Source organism: Dermacentor andersoni, chromosome 1 (genome assembly GCF_023375885.2).
Source record: "Dermacentor andersoni chromosome 1, qqDerAnde1_hic_scaffold, whole genome shotgun sequence".
In the NCBI taxonomy this organism is placed as follows: domain Eukaryota; kingdom Metazoa; phylum Arthropoda; class Arachnida; order Ixodida; family Ixodidae; genus Dermacentor; species Dermacentor andersoni.
Genome location: NC_092814.1, coordinates 377569308 through 377596658, shown reverse-complemented (window position 1 = coordinate 377596658; position 27351 = coordinate 377569308). Strand labels below are relative to the sequence as shown.

Sequence of the window (27351 nt, the reverse complement as noted above, 5' to 3'; positions counted from 1 at the left end):
TCTTGACTACTCGCAAATCACAGCTTCATGGACCTAAAATGAGAAGTCGCTCAAAAGGTGATTCTTTTATGAAGACTAGGAACTGACATGTGTGAGCCAATTGACGCAAAGAAGCCGAGGTGAGGTTATAGTTGCCAACTTTCTGAATTCTTAGGCCTTGTTTCACTAGAACGATGCAAGAGGCACCAATTTACTTGAAGAAATAAATGGAAACAAGAATGTTAACATAGCAGGAGCAACGCTTCATCAATGGCTTATAATAGACTTTTGTGCAAAACAGCTAATTCGAAATTTAGCAGGAAAGGTTAGTATGTAAAGTTCCTTTAAACTCTTATGAAGCAATTGATTGCGTTGCAAAGGCGACACCTGTTTATGTAAACAATGACCATAAATGCTATGCGTAGATCTGCGAGAGGAAACTTTATTAATATAAACCAAAAGCACTTTGTTGGAAGACTGTCGACTTTCCTTTGAGTGCAGCACTGAGGAGTTTTCACATATAGTGGCACTCTAGGGCAGCTTGCACAAAAGTGTAGTTGTGCCTGTCGTAGGCAGCGCACTCAACTCGCAGGATGTGCTGCATTGACTCTCCCGCGGCCTCAACCAACAGTGCCCGGCGATGCTGTTTCTTGGAGATACCTGGTGGTGTCATGAAAAGACGGTCGCGCCGTTCAGCAAGAAAAGCCTTCACACCAGCCTTGAACTTCGAAAAAACTTCTTCGATTGGATTGAAGAATGGGCTGTAGGGTGGAAGCCGCTTCACTGAGTGCTCAGTAGTGGCCAAGAGAACCTCCTCAGCACGGCGGTGCGCTGGCGCGTTGTCAAACAAGAACACAGCTTCAGTGCCAGGTTCCTGATGATGAACCTTCTTGGACAGATCATCGAGAAATTCGTTGAATACAGCCCAGTGGATCTTGTCCACTAAAGTCCAATGCAGAAGGCCATTTGCAGACATGCAAGCCAAAACATTTATATTCGCACCCTTTGTGCTGGTGGCAAGACGAATAGCTGGGGCGCCTCGTTTCGCTCTGCCAAAACTTCTTGCGCACCACGCGTTGAAATTCGTTTCGTCGATGTAGTACCGCGTGACTGTGGTACCCTCATTTTGAAGCCATTGAGTGAACTTGCGGCGCTCTTCCTTGACATCAGGACGGTTACGGTCAACCGGCCTCTGTGTGATTAACTTAAGTGTATAACCATGGCCATCGAGAAGCCGATCGATGGTAGACTTGCTGATTTCGATACCGGGAAACTTCTCCGTCAACGACATCCGGATTTGCATAAGCGTGAAGGATGGGTTCTTTTCTAGAATTTCACTCAGGGTATTGACCACATCTCGGTCAAACTTTTTTGACGAGCCACCACGTTTCTTGGCTGTTTCGCGATCTGTTTCGGTGATTGAGCGCACAGTCTTTATATTTATTCCCAGTGTTTGGGCCAATTGCTTCAAGTCCCCACCTCTTCGGTACGCATCGATGATGCGGGAACGATCCACGGCAGAAACGCGAGCGTACTTGATCTTTTCTTCATCAGGCATCTTTCTTGGTCGTCCAGCAGCTCGCACCTTGCCTGCTTCCATGGCACAAATTTTCAAAATATTCACTTTACATTAAAGCTGAGGCACACCTCTCACGTTGATTGCACAACGACTGACGCTGGTCATCTGCCTGTCGTCTGCACGGAAGTGCTGCACCCCTGATAGAATCAGCCGCATGTCGTCTGCTTTAGTTAGAATGGTAGTCTTTCCTCTCGAACATTAGTTTAAGAATTTATGTTTTGTACAAAGCTGCCATAGTTCCGAGACGCAAGATCTTACGGTCTTTATTAGCCGATATAACGAAGTGCCTCATTTACAATATCCAGACAATCGTGGTTACACCCCACAGACCACTGCAACTTCATTGGTCGTCTGCTCACGCCCTGCAAGAAATGGCTTTCACTATCTTGAACATTCTGCGAAATTTGAGCGAGACACATTCGACAAATATCAGTCAAGCTTCGTTTCGCCTCCTTGCGTTCACTGGTGCAACTTGACGCGTTAGCACAAATTATTAGGCTGATGAATAAAAATTACTTTGAACTTTTTCTCTACGACATCAAAGCACATTGATGCTCGGAAGTCTAGCTTTTGCAAAACCCACCTAGCTTCTTGCGAGCCCATAGTATACAGGGATGGTCTCACTTTTACCTAGCCAGTAGCATATGGCAAATACCGGAAGCGAAACTGTGATACTCAAACAGGAAAATTCATTGTGGCCATTCGAAGGGCTTCTTAAAGTCGAAACACGAAAGTGGCAGGCTCACGGCGGTTGCGAGAGTAAGCTTTCCCGCAGTTCAAGATTTGCCACTTTTGTCAGCCATTGATGAAGCTCAGTAACGCCTGGCCTTTGCTTCACAAGCGCGCATTCAGCGGATGCACACAGTGAACAGAATTATACAGGAATATTGACAAGAGAGCATCCCATACAATGGACCTGACTAATGTCCACAAGCAATGACTGAGAGAGATGACGATAAGCAAGGCCATATATACAAATTAAGCTCTCCCTGATAGGAATGATGTACGCAGAAACACGTCAAAGCAAAAGAAATGCAACCGTTCTCGGCATTTATCATTTACCCTGTTATTAGTACGGTCCTCTTTAAGTGAAGGAAAACAAAACACAAATTGTAGTGCACGCAGGTATGCTTGCTTTTCAAAAGGCGTGATGCTTTTTTTTTATTTATTGTAAAGCCGTTCTTGCCGATGGCTACTTGAGCAATTATGTGTCCATTCCAGTCCTTTTTGGCGTTTCGTCGTTTGTTGCCGCCCTTTTTACTCATTCACATCATTCGACTTTTCAAGAAATTTCTTCGAACAGCAAACCGTCAAATGGGCCACCTTTCTCTGAACGTATTAGACCTGCGAAAACGTTCCGTACGCATTGCAGCTACCATATGCATTGTAAAGCACCCTGAACGTCCTGTTCACTTCATAACGTATTACCGCAGTTTACATATGTGCGACGTACGGGAAATGTGATGTGATCTGTCATCTCCAGGGGCCAAACCATATGAGATCCTACACAGCATAATCTAATTACGCTACTAACGACTTATCGTGAAATGCCCTTACAGTGAAGAATTTTATATACCCGGCAAACAGAACTGTGCAAAATCAGAATTTATTGCTAATGACTCGCTGTTTTTATATTCTTCAAATTATTGCTGGTTTATTGAAACTTTACTCAATTGCAGCGCGTACAAGTAGACGCTGTAATGGTAAAAAGTTATTGATATTTACTACTAGCTCAAACTTCTCATTTCATCATTGTCTTAACTTAATCACCTTTTGAGAAATGTTTCCTTTTATGTCCATGAAGCTGTGATTTGTGAGTAGCCGACAAAATTAAACTGAACGTAGTCACCATTGACCACCAGTAATTCGATCACATCAGCAATCTAAGAGGAAAGTAATTAGGAGAACACATTCAGTTCCTGTGGCAAAATGAACGAGTGGTGGCTACCGTTGTCATAACAAAGTGATTCGTGATTACTAGTGACTAATTCTTACCATCTCCATGTTATTAAACTTGAAACATCGTTTGAATTACCATTTGACATGCATGACGCTATGCAGCATAAAAGTGCAAGAACACCGAACAGAGCTTATCGCTAGTGATCATTAATGGCTCTGCGACGTAAATTAGCAATGTTGACTGATTTAAACTCTCATTTATTGACACTTTCATTTATACCATTCACGGCGTGCATGAATGATGGCTCTGACCATCAAACTATGCACAGTGATTCTTCATCACTAGAGTGAATCAATCATAGTATTTCCTATAGTTATCAAATTATAGTTAGTGAATAGCCGTTTCATATCTATCATAACCATTTCATATCTATCACGCTATTCTGCATAAAAATTCGAGAACATCGCAGTGAGCGCATCACTAGGGATGACTAAAAACTCGGCGGTATCAGTTGGAAGTGGTAACGCAAAAGTACTCATCGTGCTACAGCTTAATTGATAGTACTGACGGCACCCACGAGGGAAAGCTGCCTCAGGGATAGTAAAATGGGTGAATAATATTCACCAGTGACTTAAGTATACGAGTTTATAGTAGGTATATTGAGTCACTCGTTTCATCGTATTTCATTGGATGTATATGACGTCATGTTGCACAAAACTCCAAGAACCCCGAACTGCGCATTGTATTTCACTTGTGATCACTAGTGGCTTGACCAGTTATGCAATTAAATGGTATTCATGACTGTTTTAGCGGTACCGATGACAAGGTCTTTGATTGGAGGCTGCGGATATCGCAGTAGAATAGTGAATCGTATTTGCTAGCGACCGAAGCCTCCCAGCGAGGGCCTAATGACTATCATCGAATCAAACTTTATTGTATCGTTTGATAGCCATGACCAAATCGAATGTGTACCATTAACTCGACGTACTCATGCTGACGTTTCCTCTCAAATGATTCGGAGAAGGTTCATCTTCTGCGTCGCTCTCATAACGAAGTAGAAAATAAAAAAAAATTGGCTGGGGCTTAGCTAAGGTTAAGCCTGGATATCTCGAAGCGAAAAGGTTCGGTGATGCTTATCGTTTAGCTTATGGTTATGATTATGATTTAGCCTATGGTTATGCTTACGGTTCAGCTTATGGTTATGCTTTATGATTTAGCCTATGGTTATGTTTACGGTTTCACTTATGGATATGCTTTGTTTAGCCTATGGTTATGCTATACGTGTGCCTTGTGTAGTTATGCAAATTCATTTTCAATGATATATACCATAAGTTATGCAGGATTATTAAACTTCTTTATTCATCACTGTTGGGCACATTGTCTTGCGATTTCTCTACAGCCATAAACACAGCTCTCTGTATCGGTAGTATCACTCTCTTCTCCTTCCATGTTGAATGCACACGCCTATACCCTACCAAGCGGTTATATAGTCGGCCTCCGCGATAAACACGCGCTTGCGGCGAACGTCAAACGATGACGCATACCGCGGGGCAGTGGCCACCTGCGTCGACTCCGAACACGCTTATGGAGCCAATTCGACTCCGAACACGCTCACGGAGCCAATTCCGAAATACGCCGGCTCGCGCGATGCGCGGTGTTGACTACAGCGTAGTGAAGCTTTTCGCTTCAAAACCTCCAAAAGTTGTCGTTAGTCCCGTGGCAGAATAGCTATTGGTCTACTACCTCGCTCTTTCATTTTCAAGGTGTTAACTCATAATATGTTCGCAAATTTTCAGAAGTCTTGAAATCCAAAGGTCCTTGAATTCCGTTGTGCCTGGATTAAATTCACTGGCGCTTGGATTATTTCGGCTGGCGTTTGGATTAAATTGAGTGGCGTTTGGATTAAATTCACTGGCGCTTGAATTAAAATCACTGGCACTTGGATTAAATTGACTGGCGCTTAGATTAAATTGACTGGCGCTCGGATTAAATTAACTGGCGCTTGGATTAAATTGAGCGGGAAAACCTGTAGATGATCTACGTAGCTGGTGCAAGTGACATCAGTTGGCCAAGCTAACCAATAGGCTACCCAGGCTGCATCATTGACAATTTTTCCAAATTACAGATTTTGTTTGATATAGTTGAAATGTTGGTTAATTTGTTTCTATGAAAAAAATTTAACAGCAAGAGAAAACACAACAACTTATGACCACTCTAGAGCGCTTCCAGCACACAGCCAGTGTCGTCTGCTTGTGTTACGTGCTCCGTGTCGACGCGAGCTGCGTGGTCAGTGTTGGTCTCGAGGTTTCTTTTTATGACCATGAATCAATTTGCACCGTGGGCTGCAAGCCTAGTGATTGGCAACGTGAAGCAACGACATTGTGTGCCTCTGCAAGGCAACAGGTGAGCAGAGTGGCTGCAGCGAATCGGTCTGTCAGTATCCAGTTGGCAGCAGGACCGACGCATTTGTGACGGTCACTTCATGGCGGAGAATTACTACCACAATATAGAGTCTTAGCGTATCCAGTTTTGAGATAAACGAAGGCTGACTGGGCATTTTGCCAGATGGGCAGAGGTGAAAATGTGAGGGCACAGCCATCTGATGGCACAGAGCTCAACCAGACAAACACAGAGCTAATATAGCAGTAACCAAGTGTGTTCTACTTTGCTGCTGGTGTAAATTTTTTATAGCAGTGTTATCGTAAACACATTTTTTTTATTTGCATTTAAAACTATTAAAGGAGTACTGACACAAAATTTTGAAGTGGAGATAACGCACGAGATCAAGGGCAAATATAGCTTAGAACATATTTAAAATCAATTTTAAAGGATGTACGTGCAGCCAACCGCAAAACGCAGCATCTTGCGACATCGACATAGAAGAAGGATTGTAAACAACCAAGAAAATGCTACGTCCCGAATTTTGATTGGCTGCCATGCTGCTTGCATGTGCTCTTCTTCCCAGCTGTTGCTCGTAGTGAGATGCTCTCCATGTTGCTGCAACTGCCGAATACATACACACTACTGTTTAATAATGTGCAGCCCCTGACGTTCGATGCTGATTTGTCGTGTCTTACCCTTGAACGTCGCCAATGTGAGGGTCTTAAGGTTCGTCCTCGCTGTCGCAGGCTGCAATATCCAAGTCGCTGCCTTATAGTGAGGCGAATCAAAAGTGACTGGCCACATCTAATGCAGTGGCGACACCCGTCGGCTAGAAATCGTTACCGTTGGACAACAAAAACGATGATGACGATGCTAGCGAGGACATTGCACAGCACATGCAGGTGTAGCAAACGAACTAGCAACACGAAGCTCGCACGCCAGCGTGCACGTCAGAGCATACGTCAGAGCACGCGTCAGAGCATATGTCAGAGCCAGGGGCGCAGCCAGGGGGAAGGGCTTATGGGGCTTCAGCCCCCCCCCCCCCCCCCCCCCTTGAAATTTTTTCGTGCTGTAGTGCGCTGCTGACCAAAACAACCCCCGGTGCCAGAAATCATGCTGGATTTTGCCTAGAATGTCCTTTTCACGCTCGAAAAGACATTTCAGAGCGAACATTGCAAACTCGGGCTGGATTTCGTGGCAACGGCCATGCACTGGGAGTCGCATAACGCAAGGAGCCCCATCCGAGCACCAGGTTTCAAGGGCGTTTTGATGGCGAGCGGACTCGTCGCAGCATCTCGCGTTGGCCGCGTGATCTATGGAGCGCATGGATTTCAATTCCGATACTTTATGGGTATAAAGTTCTCATAAACTTTTGATGTGAAAGGTGCATTGACATTTGCAAAGCTGTGTTTTCGATTTTCAATTCCAGAATTTTGTGGGTTTAATGTTGTTATAAACATTCGACGCCAAAGGTGCATTGACTTTTCTAAAGTCGTACATCGGACCATACAACAAGACAAGCCAAATCAACACAGTATCAGACAAGTTGACAGAGCTGATGAGACGAAGCATTGTGGTGGTTCATTTGTGCCGTCATGTCACAGAAAAGAATATCAAAATTTTTTTTCACCTGCACCAACACATCCATGTCAAGACACTAAGCCAGCAAAGGTAACTATGTTCTTTATTTTTCTACTTTGACTTTTATTCTTGAGGACACACTGAGCCTCTTCAATTTTCTTGTTCTTGCTACCCGTGGGCTGCCAAAGCCAGCCAGAGCGCATGCGTCTTAAGGCTGTTTCACATGGCGCGACATTTAGTCTGCGACGCAGCGAATTCCGTCGCTCAGCGACCAGCGTGACGTCGTGGGCTCTCCGTGACTGAATTCCAACAAGTTGGTCGCGCTGTCGGTGAGTCGCAGCGATTGGCGCGATGTGGGAGGGGCAATGTGTGACAAAACAAAGTGCCATCAAAATAGGTGCTTTCCTGTTTTACTGCGCGGTGGCAGCTCTGCGGAGCAATGTCGCATGCCAGTTTTAGTTGCATGTTTAGTTACGTTCTAAATGGCCGTACCCCCCAGCGCCTGCGGCTCAGGAGCTTTGTTTCTATTCATTTTGTTTTTATTCCGCTTACACAATTCAGTTAAAAGGAGAAGCTGCACGCTATCCAGGTCGGGAGAAGGACGTCGCTTCAACATAAGGCGCACACCCACTTGATCGCCACCGTCGTCAACCTCTTCATCACTACAAATTGTGCCAGCTGCTTATTCATGCACACTCAATGGCAGCTTGTTCTTCAGCAAAAGCAAATACTCATCCTGGAAAAAAGTTGTGCCTTCCATAGTAACAACAAAACTATAGAGTGTACTAAACGGAACCACCCCACCCTGTCACACAAGCCGCACGCTCATACTTGCGGTGTTGTGCAGCGTCTCACTCACCGCATCTGCAATCAACACTTTTAAACGTTAAAGAATGGTGTACTTATTCTATTATGGAATAATAATAGGAAAATTCCAATATCTGAGTAGTTTCCATGTTGTTTTAATTTAATGATGCAGGCATGGATACTTCATGAGCAGGGGGCAACCTTGCGAATTGCTGCGACGGAAATCACGCTGCCGTAGATGCATGTGAAAGCTGTCAGCGAAAATCGCTCTGCGACGTGCACGGCAGAACTATTTTTTTTCCGCCCCAATGGCGAAATGTGATACAGCCTTTTCTCGTGTTGCCCCAACCACCGCATGGCGCACTTTGGTGCCCGTTCGTTTTTCTCTGGGAGAGTGAATTTTTGCCTGGCAGAGTTGTGGACGGCTTCTGGCTATTAGACGAGTAAAAGAAACAATGGTCGCTTGCCGCCATCACTGCGAGGACTCGACGAATTGCAATGCGGTCACTTGAGCGCAAACTCTTCGAAAAATCTTGTCTCGCCGGTGTAGGATACCGAGCAGTATGTGTATGGTTCTCTGTGGGCCAAGCGTCTCACTTTTTCTTTGATATTCCTTCGGTAGCCACATTGGGTGGCCAAAGTAGGCATTAGATTGTGGCCAACGTAGTTTCCCTTGCATTTTTTTTTCTTTTATTTCGGTACTCCGGCCCCACAAAAGAAAGACATTGTTGCGGCGCAGCGAATTGCCGCAAGGTGAAAGTTCAATTTTGTTACTTCTCTTGCGGAAAGCAAAGGGCCACAGGACACTTCAGTTGCCGGACACCCTTATTATATTATTGCAATAGCAATTATATGGACACTCCAGGCACACTCCTGCTGTCGCCATCACCCTCATGTTCTGTATAAAGTCCACAGCCGATAACATCGTGACCACGTGCCACATGTGGCCCACGTCTTGTGTGCGCTAGGAAGAAAAGCGGAGAGGAAGCGCGCCACCTCCTGCTGTGCACGAGATATCAGGGGGAGTGGAGGAAGGGTGGGGGGGGGGCTGTGATCTGTCAATCTGGGGTCGCGCAACATGTTCATTTGCCTTGTTTGACACAATATACACAGTGACTTTTTCTTACACACATAGATTTATTGGAGACTTATACTTACATTTAAATATCGTATTGCGAGGTTTTGTGTATACGTGCAGTGAACTTTGTTTCCAGCGACACTTTTTTACCCTTTATCAAGCTGTATCTTGGCATTTCTACATTCCATTGTATCTTCGCATTTCTAATGTACGAGGGCGAGTCAAATGACAGTGAGCCAACTTAGCCCGCATAATAATGGTACGGTTCATTATCTGCCAGGCATGCACGTAGCACTCACATGAATCTCGCATTTAGAAAAGTGACAGGCAGGTGTGAGGTTAAACATTATTTAATGCTCTCATACACTGGGTTGAACATGGTTGCGTGACATAATGGATGCTACAAAAGTTGAACAGCGTGGTGTCGTGAGCTTTTAGACAGCTGAAGGTTTTTCCCAAAAAGAAATTAGTCGCCGTATGCGTTGAACATTGCATTTCATTGGTCACTGTGAACAGTTGGAGCAAACTGTTCAAAGAAGGACGTGAAAGTTGCAATGACGATCCAAGACCGGGCCAAAGCCACCGTGCAATCACCCCCAACGCAATTGCAAAGGTTCAACAGCTGATTAGACAAGAATGGAGGATAAGCATCATCATCAGCAATGGCAGAGCGTGTGAACATCCCTCACGGTTTGGTTCACACCATAATTCATTAACATCTCGGTTATCGGTTATCGGCTCTTGTGTGCGCAATGGATACCCAAGATTTGGAACCACCGCCAGAAGACAGAGGTTAGGCACTGCCTTGACTCATGTGATCCGGTATCACAACAAGGATGACGACTTCTTGTCTGCAATTGTAACCGGGGACGAATCATGGTGCCACTATTACGAGCCTGAAACACAATGGCAGTGTTTACAGTGGAAACATACGACTTCACCACCCTCAAAGAAAGCAAAGGCTGTCATTTCCACCGGAAAGGTGTTGTTGGCTTTCTTTCTTTTTTTTTTTCGATTGTCAGGGGCCATTACTGATCAAATTTGCTCAACTTGGAGAGACTATCAATCGTTTCCGATATTGTGAAACGCCAGATCGGCTGCGTGTAGCAATCAAGAACAAACAATGTGGAAAATTGATGAATGGGGTCATCTTGCAATGCCCAGCCCCACGTCGTTGATGTGGTTAACACAAAACTGGCAAAGTTCAAGTGGGAAACGCTGCAACATCCGCCATACAGCCCAGACCTATCGCCTTGCAACTTCTACAATTTGGGGCAATTGAAAAAACTGTTCAAGGGAACCATATTCGTGTTGGGCGATGACATGAAGGAGTGAAGCAGCAACCCAAGAAGCTTTATGAGATGGGAATCACAAGACTCGTTAGTCACTGGGACAAATGTCTCAATACTCTTGGAGACCCCTTTTAAATAAAGTGCCGCATTTGTCATATATTCGCATTGGCTCACCCTCGTATATTTTGCAGAACTACTGCTTTTTATATGTGTTCTCTGTTGCGACTATTATTTCAGTGCAATTACAATACACGACCGGTGACAGCTCCTCCTTCGCAATAGATTGAAATGAAGGACAGCGTCATTGAGATTTTTCCCTGGCCATTGCATATGCACAAATCAGCAATGTGAATTATGAAGTTGTCCCCGACAGTCATAACTGCTCCAAACGCTGGCGGCATCTGCCCGAGGTAGTGCACGTGCTTCGTATGAAGCCATACTTTTCCTCATGACCTCAACTTTTCACCGTCTGTGCACATCCTTCAGAGATTGGTGCATCGCGACGATGCCTTTTTTACCAAAGGAGGGGCAAATGCCACATCCTATATGGTCGCCGCGGGTATGTGCCAGGCGATGAGAACGACGCTGAAGTAGCGCGCGAGTAGAAAAACAGAGACGACAACGACGTCGCGTTGACTGCCCTCATAAAGTGCTTTTACACGTCCTCGACACTGGCTTTCCCGTCTCCTACTAGGCTGTGACAATATTGAAGATGGCCGAACTGAAAGGAAAGATAGCCTGTTGCGTGAGTGAACTTGAGCAATTTGATTCTGAAGTAGTAGCCCATCGCCTGGGAGCTTCTATGAAGGACGCGGATGCAATGTCGCGATCAGCCATTATGCTTCCAGACAATCATGAAGAGGCAAATGTTGCAAGGATGTGGGAAGGAACTGAGGTTTCGCAACATACTAAAAATGAACGAGTTGCTGTTCCTACTTCCTCGGTTCCATAAATACTGGAACTGTATCATGATAGCCTCGATTCAGGAGGCCATGATTGCTTTTAGAAAACCTACACGAAATTGACAAAAAGGCTCCCATGACCTTGTATGAAGCAAGAAACAAAACACTACGCATTATCATGTCATAAATGCCAGATTAACAAAGTAAAATTTAAACAATTGACACAAAAAATGGTTATGCCACAATATTCTAACATGCCATTTGAGATTATTCATCTAGACTTCACATGAAAAAAGTCTGAAGGAGTCAAAAAAAGACACCATTGCCTTCCTGTTGTGGATTGATGAGTGTACCAGGATGATCGCAGCAAGACCTGGTAAAAAATTATGGTAACAGCATAATTTTTTTTTGAGCAGGAAAATGTTTGACAATGTAAAAGTGATGGTCTCCGACAATGGACCTGCCTTCTGAAGTTGTTGGCTACAGGAATGGGCTGAAAACTGTAACATCAAGTTACGGTTCACTGCACCCTATCATCCCGCAGCAAATGGGCTAATACATTAGCATGTATCCAGCATTCCCAGGTGGTTGGAAATGTCTTGAAGTGGCAGTAGCTCACCACAACCGCTCGCATACAACTGGGAGACCACCTTATCTGCCTGCTGATATAAGCCTTGGCAAGAACAAAAAGCTCACAGAAGCAGGAAGAACTGAATATAGTAGATCAAGGTATCGTGAAAGAATGAGAAATTTCGACAAAAGGCAAAACACAACCTTACCAACACTCGACGTCGGTGACTTCGCACTGGTAAAAAAGAGGGCCAAGCCTGAACGCGGCCTATAACGAGCCATTTCGTGTGATCAAAACGGCAAGTCAACGAGGTCACTTAAAGACCATATGGTACATTGGCTCCAATGACACCATGGAATCCGCTGCTATTGGAAATATATTCAACTATCATCCCAGGAGGGATGGAAAAAATGCTGCGGGGAATAAAGCAATCCTATGACAGCCTGCAGATAGAAGTTGGAACAAGGGGCAGGGGGAGAAAAGACAAAGAAGTGCAATAGAACAAAATGGAGTCTGTGTTGTGCAGCTATTAAGTGCAGTTTTATTACAATACTTAAGATGGTTGTAAATCGTAATGCCGAATCTTTCTCGTGGTACTCACAATATCATGCTAACGTAAAGTGCACATTCCATTTTTCACAAATGATCTCATACTGCCACATATCAACGTCACATCCTTTGTATAAAATCATGATGCTGCTATTGGTGCCACTTAACAACCTTTCTTGGGAGCATTGCATAGCCTCTTCAGATCAGAGTTTGGAGGCGTGGAATTGAGCATATCAATAATGATATGTGAGGTTAACTCTCAGTTCTAGTGCACATACAGGTTTCTATAATTATTTTGGCTTTTACTGAGCAAACAAGGCTTGCAGGCCTCTCTCGCTTTCGAAGTGGATACAGCTAAAGCATCCCTGCCTGTTTTGCGTGCCAGATGCTCCTCTTCAGTGAGCTGTGAGGCGATGATTCCTTCACCCAGGGGACAGCATACCTTTGCACTCATGGATGCCTCGTTATCGGCCGAGCGCACCGCATGCACCGTTGTCTGCTCCTCCACATTGTAGTCCTGCCCCAAACATTGAGTAGCAGCAGCAGCATTGGAGGAAAAGCAACACCAGAAAAACAGCGTTAATGCATGGTACTGAATGACTGTTCGCTTTCAAGAGAGTGTAAAAAAATTTGCAGGAAGTCTTTGACACACTACACAACTCTGTGCCTTGTGGTTTTAGAATTTACATAAGAATTTTCTGCTAGCAAGGAGAACAAGGAAAGATAACTTACTTCCCCCACACATCACTATAATCTGCAACGAAAACACGGGGAAGGCGGGAGATGGAAATTCAAGACGATGAGCAAAACAGGAACAAGATAAAAGCGGGAGCCAACGTTTCGACAAGTGTACTTGTCTTCTTCAAGGCCTTTTTATTTTATTTTTTTCTATAGGAACCTTATGCATTTTAGGAAGAAGATAAAAGCGGCCTGCTTCTTTGTTCTTGGGCATCATGAAGCGATATTCAGATTGTGTGATCAGTTCCCTGGACAGGAGCTTCGCTACTGTGCTTTGCCAGTATTGCTGTAGTCTGAAGTTTGGTTAGAGTCAAGTTTTTTTTAATGGGTGTGATCTCTCATTTGTTTGGAGGCCTCATTCTTGTACTTTTCTATACGCCAGATTATGGTACTAGAGATCATCTGCTATGGCAACTTCTGAAATATCAATACGCAGTGCACGAGGCTTTATGTGTTAAACCAGGACTTGGGCTATTGAACTGTCACTGAAGGCTTCTAGTTAATTACTACCAGCCTAGGTTACTTCAGAACAAACTCCGGTCTGAGGCACAAACAAAACCGATGTGAACTGTGTGAGAAAGCAAAAACTATATGTTTTTTTTTTCCTGTTGTGCTAAAAACACCTGCCATGTTAAAAGGGATTAGGAACTACTCACTTACTTCAGAAACATAAATGCAATACACCCAAGCATTTTTGGCATTTCACTCCAAAAGTAATGTACTCACAGTCATATATTGTTTACACGCCTTTGCACAAGTGGCTATAGTCCTTCACTCGACAGGTGATCTTTCAAAACTAGCTTCATAATACAAAGTTTACACTTTCAATAGCTTACTTACCCTCACAAATATCAAAGGGTGTGAAATTATAAAATGTAACATACGACAGAATTAGTTGGGTCAGGGCAATTCACAACAAACAAATAACACAAATATAAGGCCACAACAAAAGTTAGTCAATGTTTCGACCCCTTGTTTGGGTGGCAGCTCGAAATCAAAGTGTTCTAACTAGGCCATTCATGTTCAAAGAATGCATTGGTTAAGTGATGGCCGCACAAACAATAGTTTGTTGGACTCTTGTTTTTCATGTGAAACTTTTCAGCAGTCACATGCGGCACGTATTTTCATGCGCCAGCCACATCTCTAGCTCCTTCAGCACAGGGGCAAAGAGAAGCACCATCAGCCAAAACAAACTTCCCGAAATCGAAGCCCAAGCAGGTCGGCATGAAATTTTATGCGTATAAGAAGTAACCGATATCCTGCTTTTTCGTGTCTTGTCAAATGATGAAAAACGCCAACTCATCAATGTTGCCCTTGGGTGATACGATCGCTGCAAGCAGGCATCCTTGAGCAATCACTTTCGGGGATACATCACCTAAGCGCAATTCCGTGTCTTGTCATCGGACGCATCGGGGGCCATTTACTGTGCTGTGCAAAGTGAGGTGCTCAGTGTGCGTCCTGTGCCGAGTTGCGCAAATTCTCGCAAGATTGAAATGTGGGTTCTGGCGCAGCAAAACTAAGAGTAAAGAAGAAGAAATTCCCATTTAGTTTTGCTGCGCCAGAACCCACATTTCAAGCATGAACCAACTATCCCAACATCGTTTCTGCTAGCAAAACTGATCGTATACCGGAATGCAACTCTATATTTTTAAGCTGACAACGCATAAATGGGTCAGCTATGCCAACCTATTTATGCGTTTCCCTCGTCGCCACTCGTAACAAGTGGCGACAGCGACGAGGGAAAAAGCATTCAAGTTGCTTAAAGTGCGTCGTCCTTTCACACCCACTTCTACACACGTGAGTTTGGCATTCGTCTAGTGAATTCAACACAACAGAATTTCGTCATGCCAATGTTCGGCAACCTCGAAGAATTCGACGGAGGAGAGGAATATGTACGGCCCTGCTACATTGAGCACCTTGAAGCTTTCTTCATTGCCAATGACACTACAGCAGAAAAAAAGAAGTCAGACTTTTTGCTGCTGCAGGCAGAAGACGTACGCTCTCTTGCAGGGTCTCGTTAAGCCCGCCCAGTCGCAAGACAAAACCTTACAAGAAATTATTTCCATTCTGGGCGACGATTACTGCCCCAAGCCATCTCCTGTTCAGCGTTTTAGGTTGAACACACGCATTTTGCACAGAGGGAAAGTTCGTCAGTAACTTCGTGACATCACTAAAAAGTTTCTTGGAATATTGCAACTTTGGAACTGAACTTGGAAACATGTTTAGGGACCGTATTGTGTGCGGCATCATCACGACACAGCCGTGAAGACGAGGCTGCTCGAGAAAGCAGACCTTACGTACGAAGATGCCGTGAAAACTGCACTTGCCATGGAAGCTGCGAAGAAAGATGCCGGCGAGATAGCCAGTTCCAGAGGAAGTTTGTTTCCTACGGATAAGGTTGTGGCATCAAATGGGTGTGTGCCATGCTACTGCTGTGGGGAGGAATACCTCGCGACCGAGTGCAAGCACATCAGCACTATGTGCAACTACTGCCGGAAGCAGGGACACAATCCTTGAGTGTGCAACTCGAAGAAAAAACATGCTTCGTTGAGGATGGGTAAGTCCACAAAACTACACGGTTCCATGCCTCCAGCTAGCAAAACCAAGTGGAGCGCACCAAGTCAACACTGTTGAAAACAACGCACCTGCCGATGTGTTTGACATCTCACTAGTTGACACCGTCGCGCCCTTCACCGTGACCATCAGCACTTGCGGCAAGCCACTCCGTATGGAGCTACACACCGGTACAAGTGTTTCTGTCACTGCAAAAAAAAAAAAAACACCTTCAGGAGCCACTGCTATTGGTGACTGTGATGCCATCGGTTGTGCTCCTACGGAGCTACTCGGGTGAGCTCACACAAGTTGAAGGCAAAGCAGATGTCGCAGTACAGTACTGCAACAGAAAAGCTGTCCTACCTTTGTTCCTGACTGGCAAAGGTTCACCAACAAGACTGCTATGTCACAACTGCATTCGGGAATTGGGCATTGAAATCACGGCTGTCCAGGAAGCAGATGTTATGCTGTTTGTGACGTTAAAGACGTTATTCAAGCATTTTCTGAGGTAATTGAACAGAGCCTTGGAACTTTCAAAGGCCCAAATGCAACAATTCATGTTCCACAATAAGCGGTACCCAAGTTTTCAAGTCATGCCGCCTGTCCTTTGCCCTGAAGGACGGGGTGTCGCAAGAGCTTTAGCGCCTACAGAGGGAGGGCATTCTGGAGCCAGTTGCCTCTTCAGCTTGGGCTGCACCTTTTGTTCCAGTGACTGAGAAGGGTGGCTGTGTCAGAATTTGCGGGAATTTCAAGATTGCTGTTAATCCAGTGGCCCCGCTAGAAAAGGTACCCAATTCCGAGAAATTAGGACCTTTGGGCCATGCTGTTTGGGGGTAAAAAGTTCACTGAACTGGATTTGAGGGGTGCTACCAGCAAATAGTTCTTGATGAAGACTCTAGGAAGTATGTTACTATTTCCACACATATGGGGCTATTACAGAATATGTCTTCCTTTTGGTGTTTCCTCAGCACCAGCCTTGTTCCAAAGAGAAATGGAGAACCTCCTTCAAAGACTGCAGCATGTTGCAGTATATTATGATGGCAGCTTTGTTACTGGTCTGAATGATTCAAAACACCTTCACAACCTCAGTGCTGTTCTGTCTCGACTTTGTGACTATGGACTCAAGTTGAAGTTCGACTAATGTCACTTTTTTTTTTTGTGCCACAGGTGGAGTACCTAGGGCACATCATAAGCAAAAATGGATATCTCCAAGCTTGAGCAAGGTATGTGCAATCCTTCACACACCTGCACCCATGACGTCAAGGAACTCCAAAGCTTCTCGGAGCATGTGAATTTCTACAGGCATTTTCATCCAAACATTTCTGGACACCTCCGCCCTATGCATTCACTTCTCATGAACGAAAAAAAAAAAAAATGGGTGTGGGGAAAAGAGAAAGAAGGTGCATTCATTAGAGTCAAGCAGTTGGTAACATCAGCACATGCTAGTACATTTCGATCCAGAGAAACCACTGTGTCTCAGTTCTGATGCATCTCCGCATGGGATTGGTGCAGTTTTGGCACACAGAGAAGCTGATGGTTGAAAACTGCCCATTGCCTTTGCCATCAGAAGTTTGTCACGTGCAGAGAAAAACTACAGCCAAACTGATAAAGAGGCATTAGCCTTGATATTCAGCATTGAAAAGTTCCACCTGTACCTATGTGGCATTCCTTTCACTGCCTATATGGATCATAAACCCCTACTGGGGTTGTTGAGTGCTGATAAGCCCATTCCTGTGCAAGCTTCACCACGACTAGTCAGATGGGCACTGAAACTTCCTGTTTACAAGTACAAGCTCGTGTACAAGCCTGGTCGGGACTTGGGTCATGCTGATGCCCTAAGTAGGTTACGTCTGCCAACAAACAGCATTGATCTGCCTGCAACTGCTGAAAACTTCATGGTTGAACAAGCGTACCCGGGACTCTTGTCACCAGCCATTGTAGCTCAGGGTACAAGAAACAATCCGCTCAAACTGGGATACATAGCGCAAGAATGACACAGGGACAAGCAGGATCACGGGACAAGCACTGCTTGAAGAGTGATCCTGCTTGTCCCTGTGTCATTCTTGCACTATGTATCCCAGTTTGTATGTATCCCACCAACACACCCAAACTTCTTCCCTGCTAAAACAATCCACTCCTGAGTCATGTAGTTCTTGCTCTCCTACGAGGAGAAGGGCTTCCAGTTGGGCCACAGGGCAATCCATTCATGGCAAGGAACAGTGAACTCGGCCTCCATGAAGGCTGCTTGCTGTGGGGTTCCAGAGTTGTTATCCCAAAATTTCTGCAAGGCAAAGTTCCGACTCTTCTTCATGCTGGACAACTTGGCATCGACAAAAGCAAGTCGATTGCCAGAAGCCATGTCTGGTGGCCGGGAATTGATGGTGACATCGCTAAGAGCGTAAAGGGCTATGCATGCCAAGCTCACCAATGTACACCTAAACGCATTCAGTATACACCCTGGTCATTTCCACAGAGGCCTTGATCAAGGCTTCACGTTGACTTTGGGGGCCCATTCTTGGGACACACATTTCTTGTCATTGTTGACACGTATTCAAAATGGGTCGAAATCTGTCCAGCAGCATAAACATCAGCGGATGCCGTCATCACAGCATTGTGTATAGCATTTGTGCAGCATGGACTGCTGGATGTTATTGTGTCCGATAATGGACCCGCCTCTGCAAGGGAGCAATACTTGTAATTCCAGATATGGAATGGGATACGTCATATGCTTTTACCGCCCTACCATCCAGCTTCAAATGGTGCGGCAGAGCGTGTCGTACAGATTGTCAAGAACAAGATCAAGAAGAGCGGATGTGGATCCTTCAAAACCCAGATTTCAAGGGAAGGTTATATTATTACAGAACCACACCACATGAGGTCCCTGGTAGAGCACCATGTTAAATGCTCACAGGGATGTTCAAGACACCTTTGGATGTTCTTCGTACAGGTTTACACACTTCAATGCTGCTGAGACAGCTTAAGCAGAAGCTGCGTGACGACAAAGGATGCTGAATGTGGGAGAGGACGTACTTGCAAAGAACTTCCGTCAAGGCCCCCCGTGGGTAGCTACACATGCCATGGGCGCCACAGATCAGTCAGCAGCTACAGTCTGTCTCAGTGATGGAACTGTCTGGGATAGTAACGGCGACCACCTACGTCCTGAACGCAAAGTTTCCGCGTCAACTTCTGGACCATTGGAGCCTGAACCTCCTACTACACCAGGCGCCAATAACCGTCCAAAAACTTTGTGTGATACTCATCAGGCTGTTTCTGCAAGCTCGGAGCCAGCCGTGAATGTGACTGGTGGCACAGAAGAGACTGCTGTGAACTGTTTACTCAGTTGCAAAGAAGCACCAGAAGCTGCAAGTCAGTACACCACTATTTCCCGTGCTTGAATGGGGAATAGCACTTGAATGAACTAAGAGAGGAGGACTGTTACAGTTTCATTTTAGATGTCCATCTGTTGCATGGCGCTACATGCACCACCCTGTAAAGGTGGAGAAAATAGAAAACATGGGATCAGTTTTCAAGTGTAATCCCGACTGTACAGTCGTGCTGCAATACATATCGTTGGTTCCTGTTCCTTGGGCATAACCATTGACGGTGAAAGCAGAGCCTCTCGGAACTGCTCCACCACACTCGCAACAACGGCGAAGTGCCAGATCGCATTTCTCAGAAAGGTGTGGGTCATGTGGCATAAAAATCAGTGGAACTTCCTAAAAGGCTTCGTATTCATGCACATCACCTGGAATATTCATGCACTTTGCTCCTTGAACTTCTAATTACAGGAACTCGGAGAACTATCGCGACTGTGAGTGCTGCGCACTATGCAGTCAGCATGTTAACGGAAGATATAAATTACTGATACTCATTGCAGCAAGAAACAGTACACTTTTATGCACTCTCTCAACATAGTTTAACCATTTTCTTTTGCTTTCATGTGAAAACCAATTATTTTAAATATATCACAACAGACTCAGTAGCCATCGAAGCGCGCTTCGTGACAGGCCTCTGACTGCAGCGCCACGCCTGCTGTCATGACGATTCTAGCCACCTTAATCTACCCATCTAGCCACCGTAGTGTCTGCAAACATGACCTCACTTCTGGAATGTCCTTCCCAATAGTGCCATCAAACAATGAAAAGTCCCATCAATTCGCAGGCATAGAATCGCACTATGTGACCATAGTTTGTTTTGCTGTCACTCACTGTCTACAATTTCTTGGTTCTTGCTTTGTTTGCAAGTTGTGCCTGTAATCATTTAATGTCGCTAATATTTTGTCTCGTACAGTTAGATTTTCACGGTGAATGTAAGGTACTATCGACTAAAGAAATAATGTGTGCGCAGTCCAGAAAAAAATGCAGTTTGAAATACACTGTGCGCGACAACGGTCACTAGACCGTCATTTCACGCACAGCGCCGTTTTGAATTCTCGAAGTCGCCTGCCCAACAGGCGCCTGCGACAAACCGAAACCATCCATTCCTGCCTTCAGCGGTCACAACTACGCACACAACTCGGCGTTAATGTCCCCGCCAAAAGCATGCAAGAACGCATTGGTCACCTTAATTAAGACTTGATCCAGCAGTTCTTTGCCAGCGAAGATCATACGAATCTCTTCGACAGGCAACGAAAGCCGTTCTGCGAGTCTCTCTTTCAAGTTTTTCACGGTCGCGTCCTGCGCAAGGTTCAGCGGTATCACAAGGTCTGCCGAGAAGCGCACATTGATCGTGATCTCGTTCATTTGGGTGGTAGACAGTGGCTTCCTCTGAAGGAAAGACAAGAAGGCTAGCCGACGCCACAGGAATAACGCGAAGGCGCCGAGGAAAGCACGAAGCGCGGAGACTGCCATCCAGCAGCAACCACGCAGTTTTACCCAGGGTTGCCAGGTCTTGGGGAGAAAAAGTAGCTTAAAAATTCCAAAAAGTCGCCAACAAGAGTAGCCACGGTGCGACAAACCAACAACTGCCAACTTTTGACGCGAAAACAAAAATAAAAAAGCGAAACGGACCTGTAGGTCCTTGCTGCACTGATGGCAAATAAAAATAACAGAACAAAATAAATGTTATCACATCCTATTGTATCATAATTTACCATAATGACCAGCTGACCTTCTCTAATAATTTCTCCTGCATTTCGCGTGCTTTCTAAAAGCCGAAGCGTTGGTGCCAGTTTCAGTACAATAAACTCGCTGCACGCCGTTCTGGCTTCAAACGTTCCCGTGCTAAGTGTATGACGCCACACACGTTCTACTCTCCCTGGGGCATAAACTCTATGCCCTGAGGCTCTAGCGCTCTATTCTCGACACTGTACCTACGATAGCCACCCTACCTATGACCATAGAGTTTCTCACTAATGTGGCGAGAAACTCTAGGCCTATGAATGTACTAGCATAGAGTTTCTAAATCAATACCCTAGAGGGAAATGTGGCGCTTATGCCCAGGGGGGCTCTCATGAGCGTTGCCTCAACTTCGGCATTCCCATGCATACCATGTGCATACCACAGCGCAGCAGCGCCAGACTTTCCTCTAGGTAATATGGTGAGAAACCCTTTCGCCCGAAGAAAGCGCAACATGTAGACTCCCTAAAGTTTTGATTTTGCCAGTGCCATCTCTCGGTCGCACACTTTAGTTTACAACGCCACCGCTACCCTTATTTCTGTTGCACTGTGGAAGGTACAGTTATTCTAGTTCACAACTTTGTACAGGTGTTCTGTACGTTGCTGACGTTCGTCAAGGTTGAAGTCAGAGACGGCACACGGAACCCACGCCGAGCTGGCTTCATGCCGCTGTATTATTTTTCGTAGTAGCAGTGACCTAGGACAGAGGGCTGTGACTGTGCGGTGTACCGTTCCAACCACAATTAGTTCTAGCCGTCCTACCACAATTATGCGTAAGACTGCCAGCTTCTGTCGACTACCGTCCTTGCTGTGCCGGAGTGCGCCAGCTGTTTCATCGCAGACCGCCACGCCGGTGTTGTCAGCGCTGTCTGACAAGTTTGTTCATTTCGGTAATAATTTGGACTGACATTGTCTGGAAAAAAAAAAGCAAAGGAAGAGTAGTAGTTGAAAAACTTAGTACGTAGCGTAATGCGACAAATACTCCATGACATTGCATGGGGCACTTTCGATCGCGAGCGAGGCCGATCTGGATCGAATTTCTCAATCGCAATTGGCTCTCTTGCCCAGCCTGCGCAAAGGAGCCAATCGCGATGGAGAAATTCGATCCCGATTGCGATCGAAAGTGCACCGTGTGACACCGCGGTGTTAGTTTTGAGATCAAAACAGGGCTGCGGTAGGTTACCGGTTTCAAGTAAAGGTCACTGTTCCACACGTTCCAGCTTGCGGTCTAGCCAGTTCAACAAAAAAACGAAGTCTGTGTACGTATAAGTGCATCGATATAACGCCCGCTAATGATCGTCTGCGAGAGGCGTTTGCAAATGTAGCGACATGCTTGTTCGTGTTTAGAAATATTTAGAAATGCGGCTTAAAACGTGGCAGAGCACGGAGACTCGCGTGCCGCCTTATTGAGTTAGTGTGGTGCATAGCGGTGCGCATGTGCTCCCTTCATTCATGTTTTCCTACAGTGCTGCACTAACTGATATGCTTCACAAGTAAAGCCGGCTCTTTGCATCAGTACTGCATGGGTCTCGTCCTTGCAGTTGCCTTGTTCGTAAGAAGGCATTTAATGTAAACTTTCTTGCGCAATGCGGACGAACTTCGCCGTCTTCTCATCGTGAGCTGCTATTCTGGTGCTAGCATCAGCCTGTTCGGACTGGTTGAGTACTCCATCCGAAAAAGTGTAAATAACATTGTTAAATTCACTGTAAATAAATATGAAACAAGAAATCGATACATTCATCATCAGAACAAGTCCTTTAACTTAGCAAGCGAAAATAAACCTAGGAGTAGTTTACTTATTATCATCAGCAGCCTATTTATGTCCACTGCAGGACGAGAGTCTCTTCCAGCGATAACCAATTTCAGTGAACTCTCACTTGAGTGAACTTCAAGGGACCCAAGGCGATAGTTTGCTTAACTGAACGTTAACTAAACTGAATATTCACTAGAATATGGAACAGCATGACATTGAGTCAAAAGTGTGAAATGCAATTTATGGAGTTAGGTAAATCAATACATACAAAGTGCGTAACAGTTATATTCCTGTATATCTCATTCTGACAAAACAAATATATATCATTTTCATTTGCACTGGTGCACTTAAAGCACAGGAAGTAACAAAGCTGTCCAGAGAGTCCATGTTTTTGTGCACTTCCTCTGGCACAGCTTGTTGCTGAGACAAAGTCGCACAAGTTTCCAAGGCATCCTACAGCCTCGGCTAGAGTTTAAGGATTTGAATCTGCCTCTGCCATTGCATCTTCTTCATCACACTCTTCTTCTTTGGGACGAACACTGGAAACAATTTCCGGATCTGATAGTTCAGCACAGGTAACAAGCTCACTGTCACACTGCACATAGTCTTCAAACGAAGTGTTGCTGTCAACATCCAGCTGGTGACAGACATCTGTGCACATCCTGGGGTCGATCACCTCATTGCGCTATTCCTCTTGCTAGGTTTCCCCGCACTGTGGGGAAAATCAAGATTTATGCCAGGTGTTTTTAATTGTAGCCGGTGTGACTGCTACGCCTCTGTAGGGGCGATTTGGGGGTAGTGAGCATCGGCTACACCAGCGCTGCAGAGTGAAAAACTCGGTTGAACTGATTTGAAAATTGAGCATGGGTCCACTGATCAAGTTCGTTCAACTGAAATATCCGCTATTCAAAAATTCGTTAAACTGAAAAATTTTGCATAGAATACATAGTAAAACCACCGGGTATTTTCTAAAAGGTTGTTATTCTTAAATGTTCTATAAACTGACGTTCGTACAACTGAGAGTTTACTGTACTCCTGTCTTGTGCCAGCTGGCCTCATCTCATGCCCACAAATTCTCCAATTTTATCACACCACCTGACTTTCTGCCATTCTCGGCTTCCCTTCCCTTGGCACGCATTCTGTAACTCTAGTAGATTGCCAGTTACCTACCACAGAGTTTCTCACTATAACACCTAGAGGGAAATCTGGTGCCACCGTCTATGGGAGTTTCCTAAGGGGTGGTGTGCTGTCATGGGAATGATGGTATATATGTCTGTGAGTCTTGTGTTGGCTGCTGTTGTAAGAGGCTTCATCTAAAACATGGATATGGCTACACAAATAATGCATTCTTAAAGTGAAGTCTTCATAAGAGGTTTTCATTCACACGTATTACATCTTCCAGTAAAGTTTACTCACTTACAATGCATACCCAAGTGAAGAAAAGCAAGAACAGACGACAAACTTTCCCCAAGCGGGTGCGAATCTTGTCGTCTGTCCTCCAACTTTAGCGGCCAGCTGATACTTTTTACATTTCATATAATTGTACATGCAATAACAAGTTCTCATAATTAAACAAAACATGTTTTTGTGTAATGATAAAGCTAAAACAGCTTTTTTTGTGCTGTTTTAGTAGAATATGAATCATTGTGACAGACAGAACGGTGTTTGCCAGGCGCATCTTCAACATGTCCTGGCTCTCTGAGAAGGATGTCAATCCGAAGTCACAATATACCGGCATTCCCATGCATGCCACAGCGCAGCAGCGCCAGATTTCCCTTTAGATAATGTAGTGAGAAACTCTTATGTTACCTGCCCTATGAATCACATATACTGCCCACCTCCATTTTTTCCTCTTTAGGTCAGCTAGAATATTGCCTGCCCCCATTTGCTCTCTAATCCACACCACTGTTTTCCTGTCTCTTAATGTTGCACCTGTTTTTTCATATCATTCATTGCACAGTCTTTAACTTCGTCACAAGTTCCTTTTATTGTATTTGCTATATATACGGACAGTTGGAAATGTGTTTTCATGGAGCAAAATGTTAAGGAGTGGATAATCTGCTGGCAGGCGGCAGAGGCTTTTCAAAGTAGTTTTGCTGGCAGTTCAGTTTTGTTGGTCAGCTGCAAGGCAAGTTGGAATTTTTGCAAGTACAAAGCGTAAACAGTGTGTCATTATTTAGTACCTTTTGGCAGCACCTCAAGGACACCCAAGGGGAAAAGGGGACACCAAAGCTGGAACTCGAACTGTTCTGTAGGTTGAGGGCTCACCAAGGCCTCTGCATGCCGGTGGTATACAAGATCTTTTTACGCACACCTTCCAGTACACTGCAACCTTGGCAGCACCAACCCACGAACCACTCTGACTCCAACTTTGATCTCCCCACTGCCGCTTTGGTGCCCTGGAGATCCTGCACCACCTGCTTTATTTTAATCTCAGGTGCTCTCCAGAGGCCTCTGTTTGCCGGTATTGTCTGAGTTGGCCAGAATTTGTGACGTGACCATGGCTACCCAGTGAGGATGAACTGCCAGCAAAATTTATTCCCAGTGACTGTGTCAGCTCCCAGCAGAATTTCCACTCTAAAAATTTTATGGTGTTCATGAAGAGCTCTGAGAAAATAATTTTCTAGCAACTACTAGCGGGAATTGTGGAGTTGCTGTCTGCCATCATAGCCTGCGGATTTTTTTCTGACTTGAAGCATTGTTATAACTACACAGGCTCCAGTCACCCCAGTGGCCTACAAACACAGTCATGCAGGGGTCACCAACGCCTGAACCGCTACGCAGTTGGAGCAGGTGCCCTGTTGTCCGGTTACTTGCTCTGGAGGCAGCGTGCAATGTGGCTACCCATTGTCTCTGCCTCCACTGTTCCGCCACCATCCACCCGGTTCAACTTTATCGCTGATGCTGTTGAAAAGACGGCGCCTGCTGTGGTCTACATCGAGATACTGGGCAGGCAAGAAATTCACGCAATTGCACCTGTGACTGGGATAAAAGAAAAGAAAGACGAGGGTTGTGGGATTGGGGGATAGGTGAGTATTAGAGATCAGGCTGTTCAGTTCCTAGTCATCATTGAGAACCATGGTGGGAGCTGTGATTATCTGATTCAAAGATAACGATGGCTCCCACATTCATCCATATGGGAATATGTAGCTGTCTAGACTGTGAACCTCCCCGAATGTTGCTTGGGGGAAGGGGCTTTGAAGATTTCTAGGAAGAGTATTCATTACAGTGGGCCCTCAGAAATTGCTGCCCATATGAATTTTGAGTCGCCAGCCAGAGAGTTGCATATTATGATCGAGGTCAGGCAATCTGTGTCTAGCAAAAATACAACGCTCAGCTTTATTTTTAAACTTGTATACATCCAAAGCTGTGCACTACTGTAATTGAGGCAACATACACTATGCTACACTCTAGATTCAATGTCATGTGTGATTTGTGCTTCTGTCTGCTTGAACCTTTCCATTATTATGTTGTTTGCTGTTCATACCCATGATTTTAAAGTCCATTTAGAAAGGGCTTCAAATTGGGCTAGTTTAAGTTTCATTTTATTGTGCTAGCGTAGGGAAACAACTTGGATAAGGACTAACATAGAGGAACTTCAGAATAGTGTTTGCCTGAGCTTGTTGGTTGCACATAGCACAATTGGTTTCCAGCAGAACGTACTGACACAGAGAGATGATACTAAAAAGTTTAAGTGCAAACTGTCAATTGGCATTCATTTGAAAATGCAAGGTTGAAGAAAATATTTTGAAATGAAGATAAAAAACAGTCATCAATGTGGACCACGTGATTTTGCCTTCAATTTCTGCTCAGAAAATCCATTTCCTGCCTTGTCAAGCTGATAGAGCTCTGACACACTCATCTGCTGTTCCAGGTAACATGGGGAATGCCTCCAAAATTTCTCGTATTTCTTTTTTTATCTGTGATCTTCCTAAAATTGAAGTGTGGGCGAAAATAGGCTAACATCTGGCGCAGTGTGCTGCCAGGTTTACAGGGACGTTAATGAGGCTGCATGTATACATACGGTCAAACCTCGTTAATATGTAGTCGACCGGGAACGGCGTTCAGGTACGTACTAAGCGATGTACGAATTAACCGCCAATGCCAGTTTAGAAGCTACTTACTGGCCTGAAAAGAACTGCGTCACAATACGCTCAAACATACACATCTTTAGACAGGCTTTATTTGTGGGCAGGCAGCAAAAGGTTGGCTATCTTCACTTCCCACCGCAGTGGCCTTACTGTGACACCTTCGAACTCGGCAAGGCCGCGAGCAAGTTTGTGCATGAGGCCCCGCTTCTCTGCGAAAGCTTGCATGATGCTCAAAGCACGCGCTGCGTCAGATAATGAAGGGCTGTCGTCCACTTCCACATCGTCATTGTCGTCATGACTTTCGCTTGAAGATGGGCGAGGTGCAACGGCAGCAACACTGTTGCTATCTGAGAATGCCGCGTATGTAACAACGTCAACGTCTTGATAACATAACCACAACACGCCACAGCAAAGACTTTTGAACCCCATGACAACACCAGAACCGCAAACACACTGGCAGAATGAAGAAAAAAAATTCA

The 27351-nt window shown here is 45.1% G+C and overlaps 2 protein-coding genes across 6 annotated transcripts in view; one reads left to right on the top strand and one right to left on the bottom strand.

Moving 5' to 3' along the window:
- park (E3 ubiquitin-protein ligase parkin) overlaps positions 1–20889 on the bottom strand; it is a 250664-nt gene extending 229775 nt beyond the window's left edge. The window contains exons 1-2 of one of the 2 annotated variants that reach the window (XM_055064887.2): positions 20474–20889; positions 12990–13137 (exon numbers count right to left, since the gene is read on the bottom strand). In XM_055064887.2, coding sequence (XP_054920862.2) covers positions 12990–13137; positions 20474–20761 — 436 coding nt within the window. In that variant the 5' untranslated portion in view covers positions 20762–20889. The remainder of the gene's footprint in view (positions 1–12989; positions 13138–20473) is intronic. The other variant, XM_050168283.3, reaches the window with a different exon arrangement.
- Positions 20890–21609: 720 nt separating this feature from the next.
- The window catches only part of HtrA2 (HTRA2-related serine protease), a 74438-nt gene continuing 68696 nt past the window's right edge, over positions 21610–27351 (top strand). For 3 of the 4 annotated variants that reach the window (XM_050168284.3, XM_055064970.2, XM_055064971.2), the window contains exons 1-2: positions 21610–21918; positions 25497–25734. In XM_050168284.3, the coding sequence (XP_050024241.1) occupies positions 21798–21918; positions 25497–25734 (359 nt within the window). In that variant the 5' untranslated portion in view covers positions 21610–21797. Of the gene's footprint in view, positions 21919–22019; positions 22288–25496; positions 25735–27351 lie in introns of those variants that run through there. The other variant, XM_055064972.2, reaches the window with a different exon arrangement.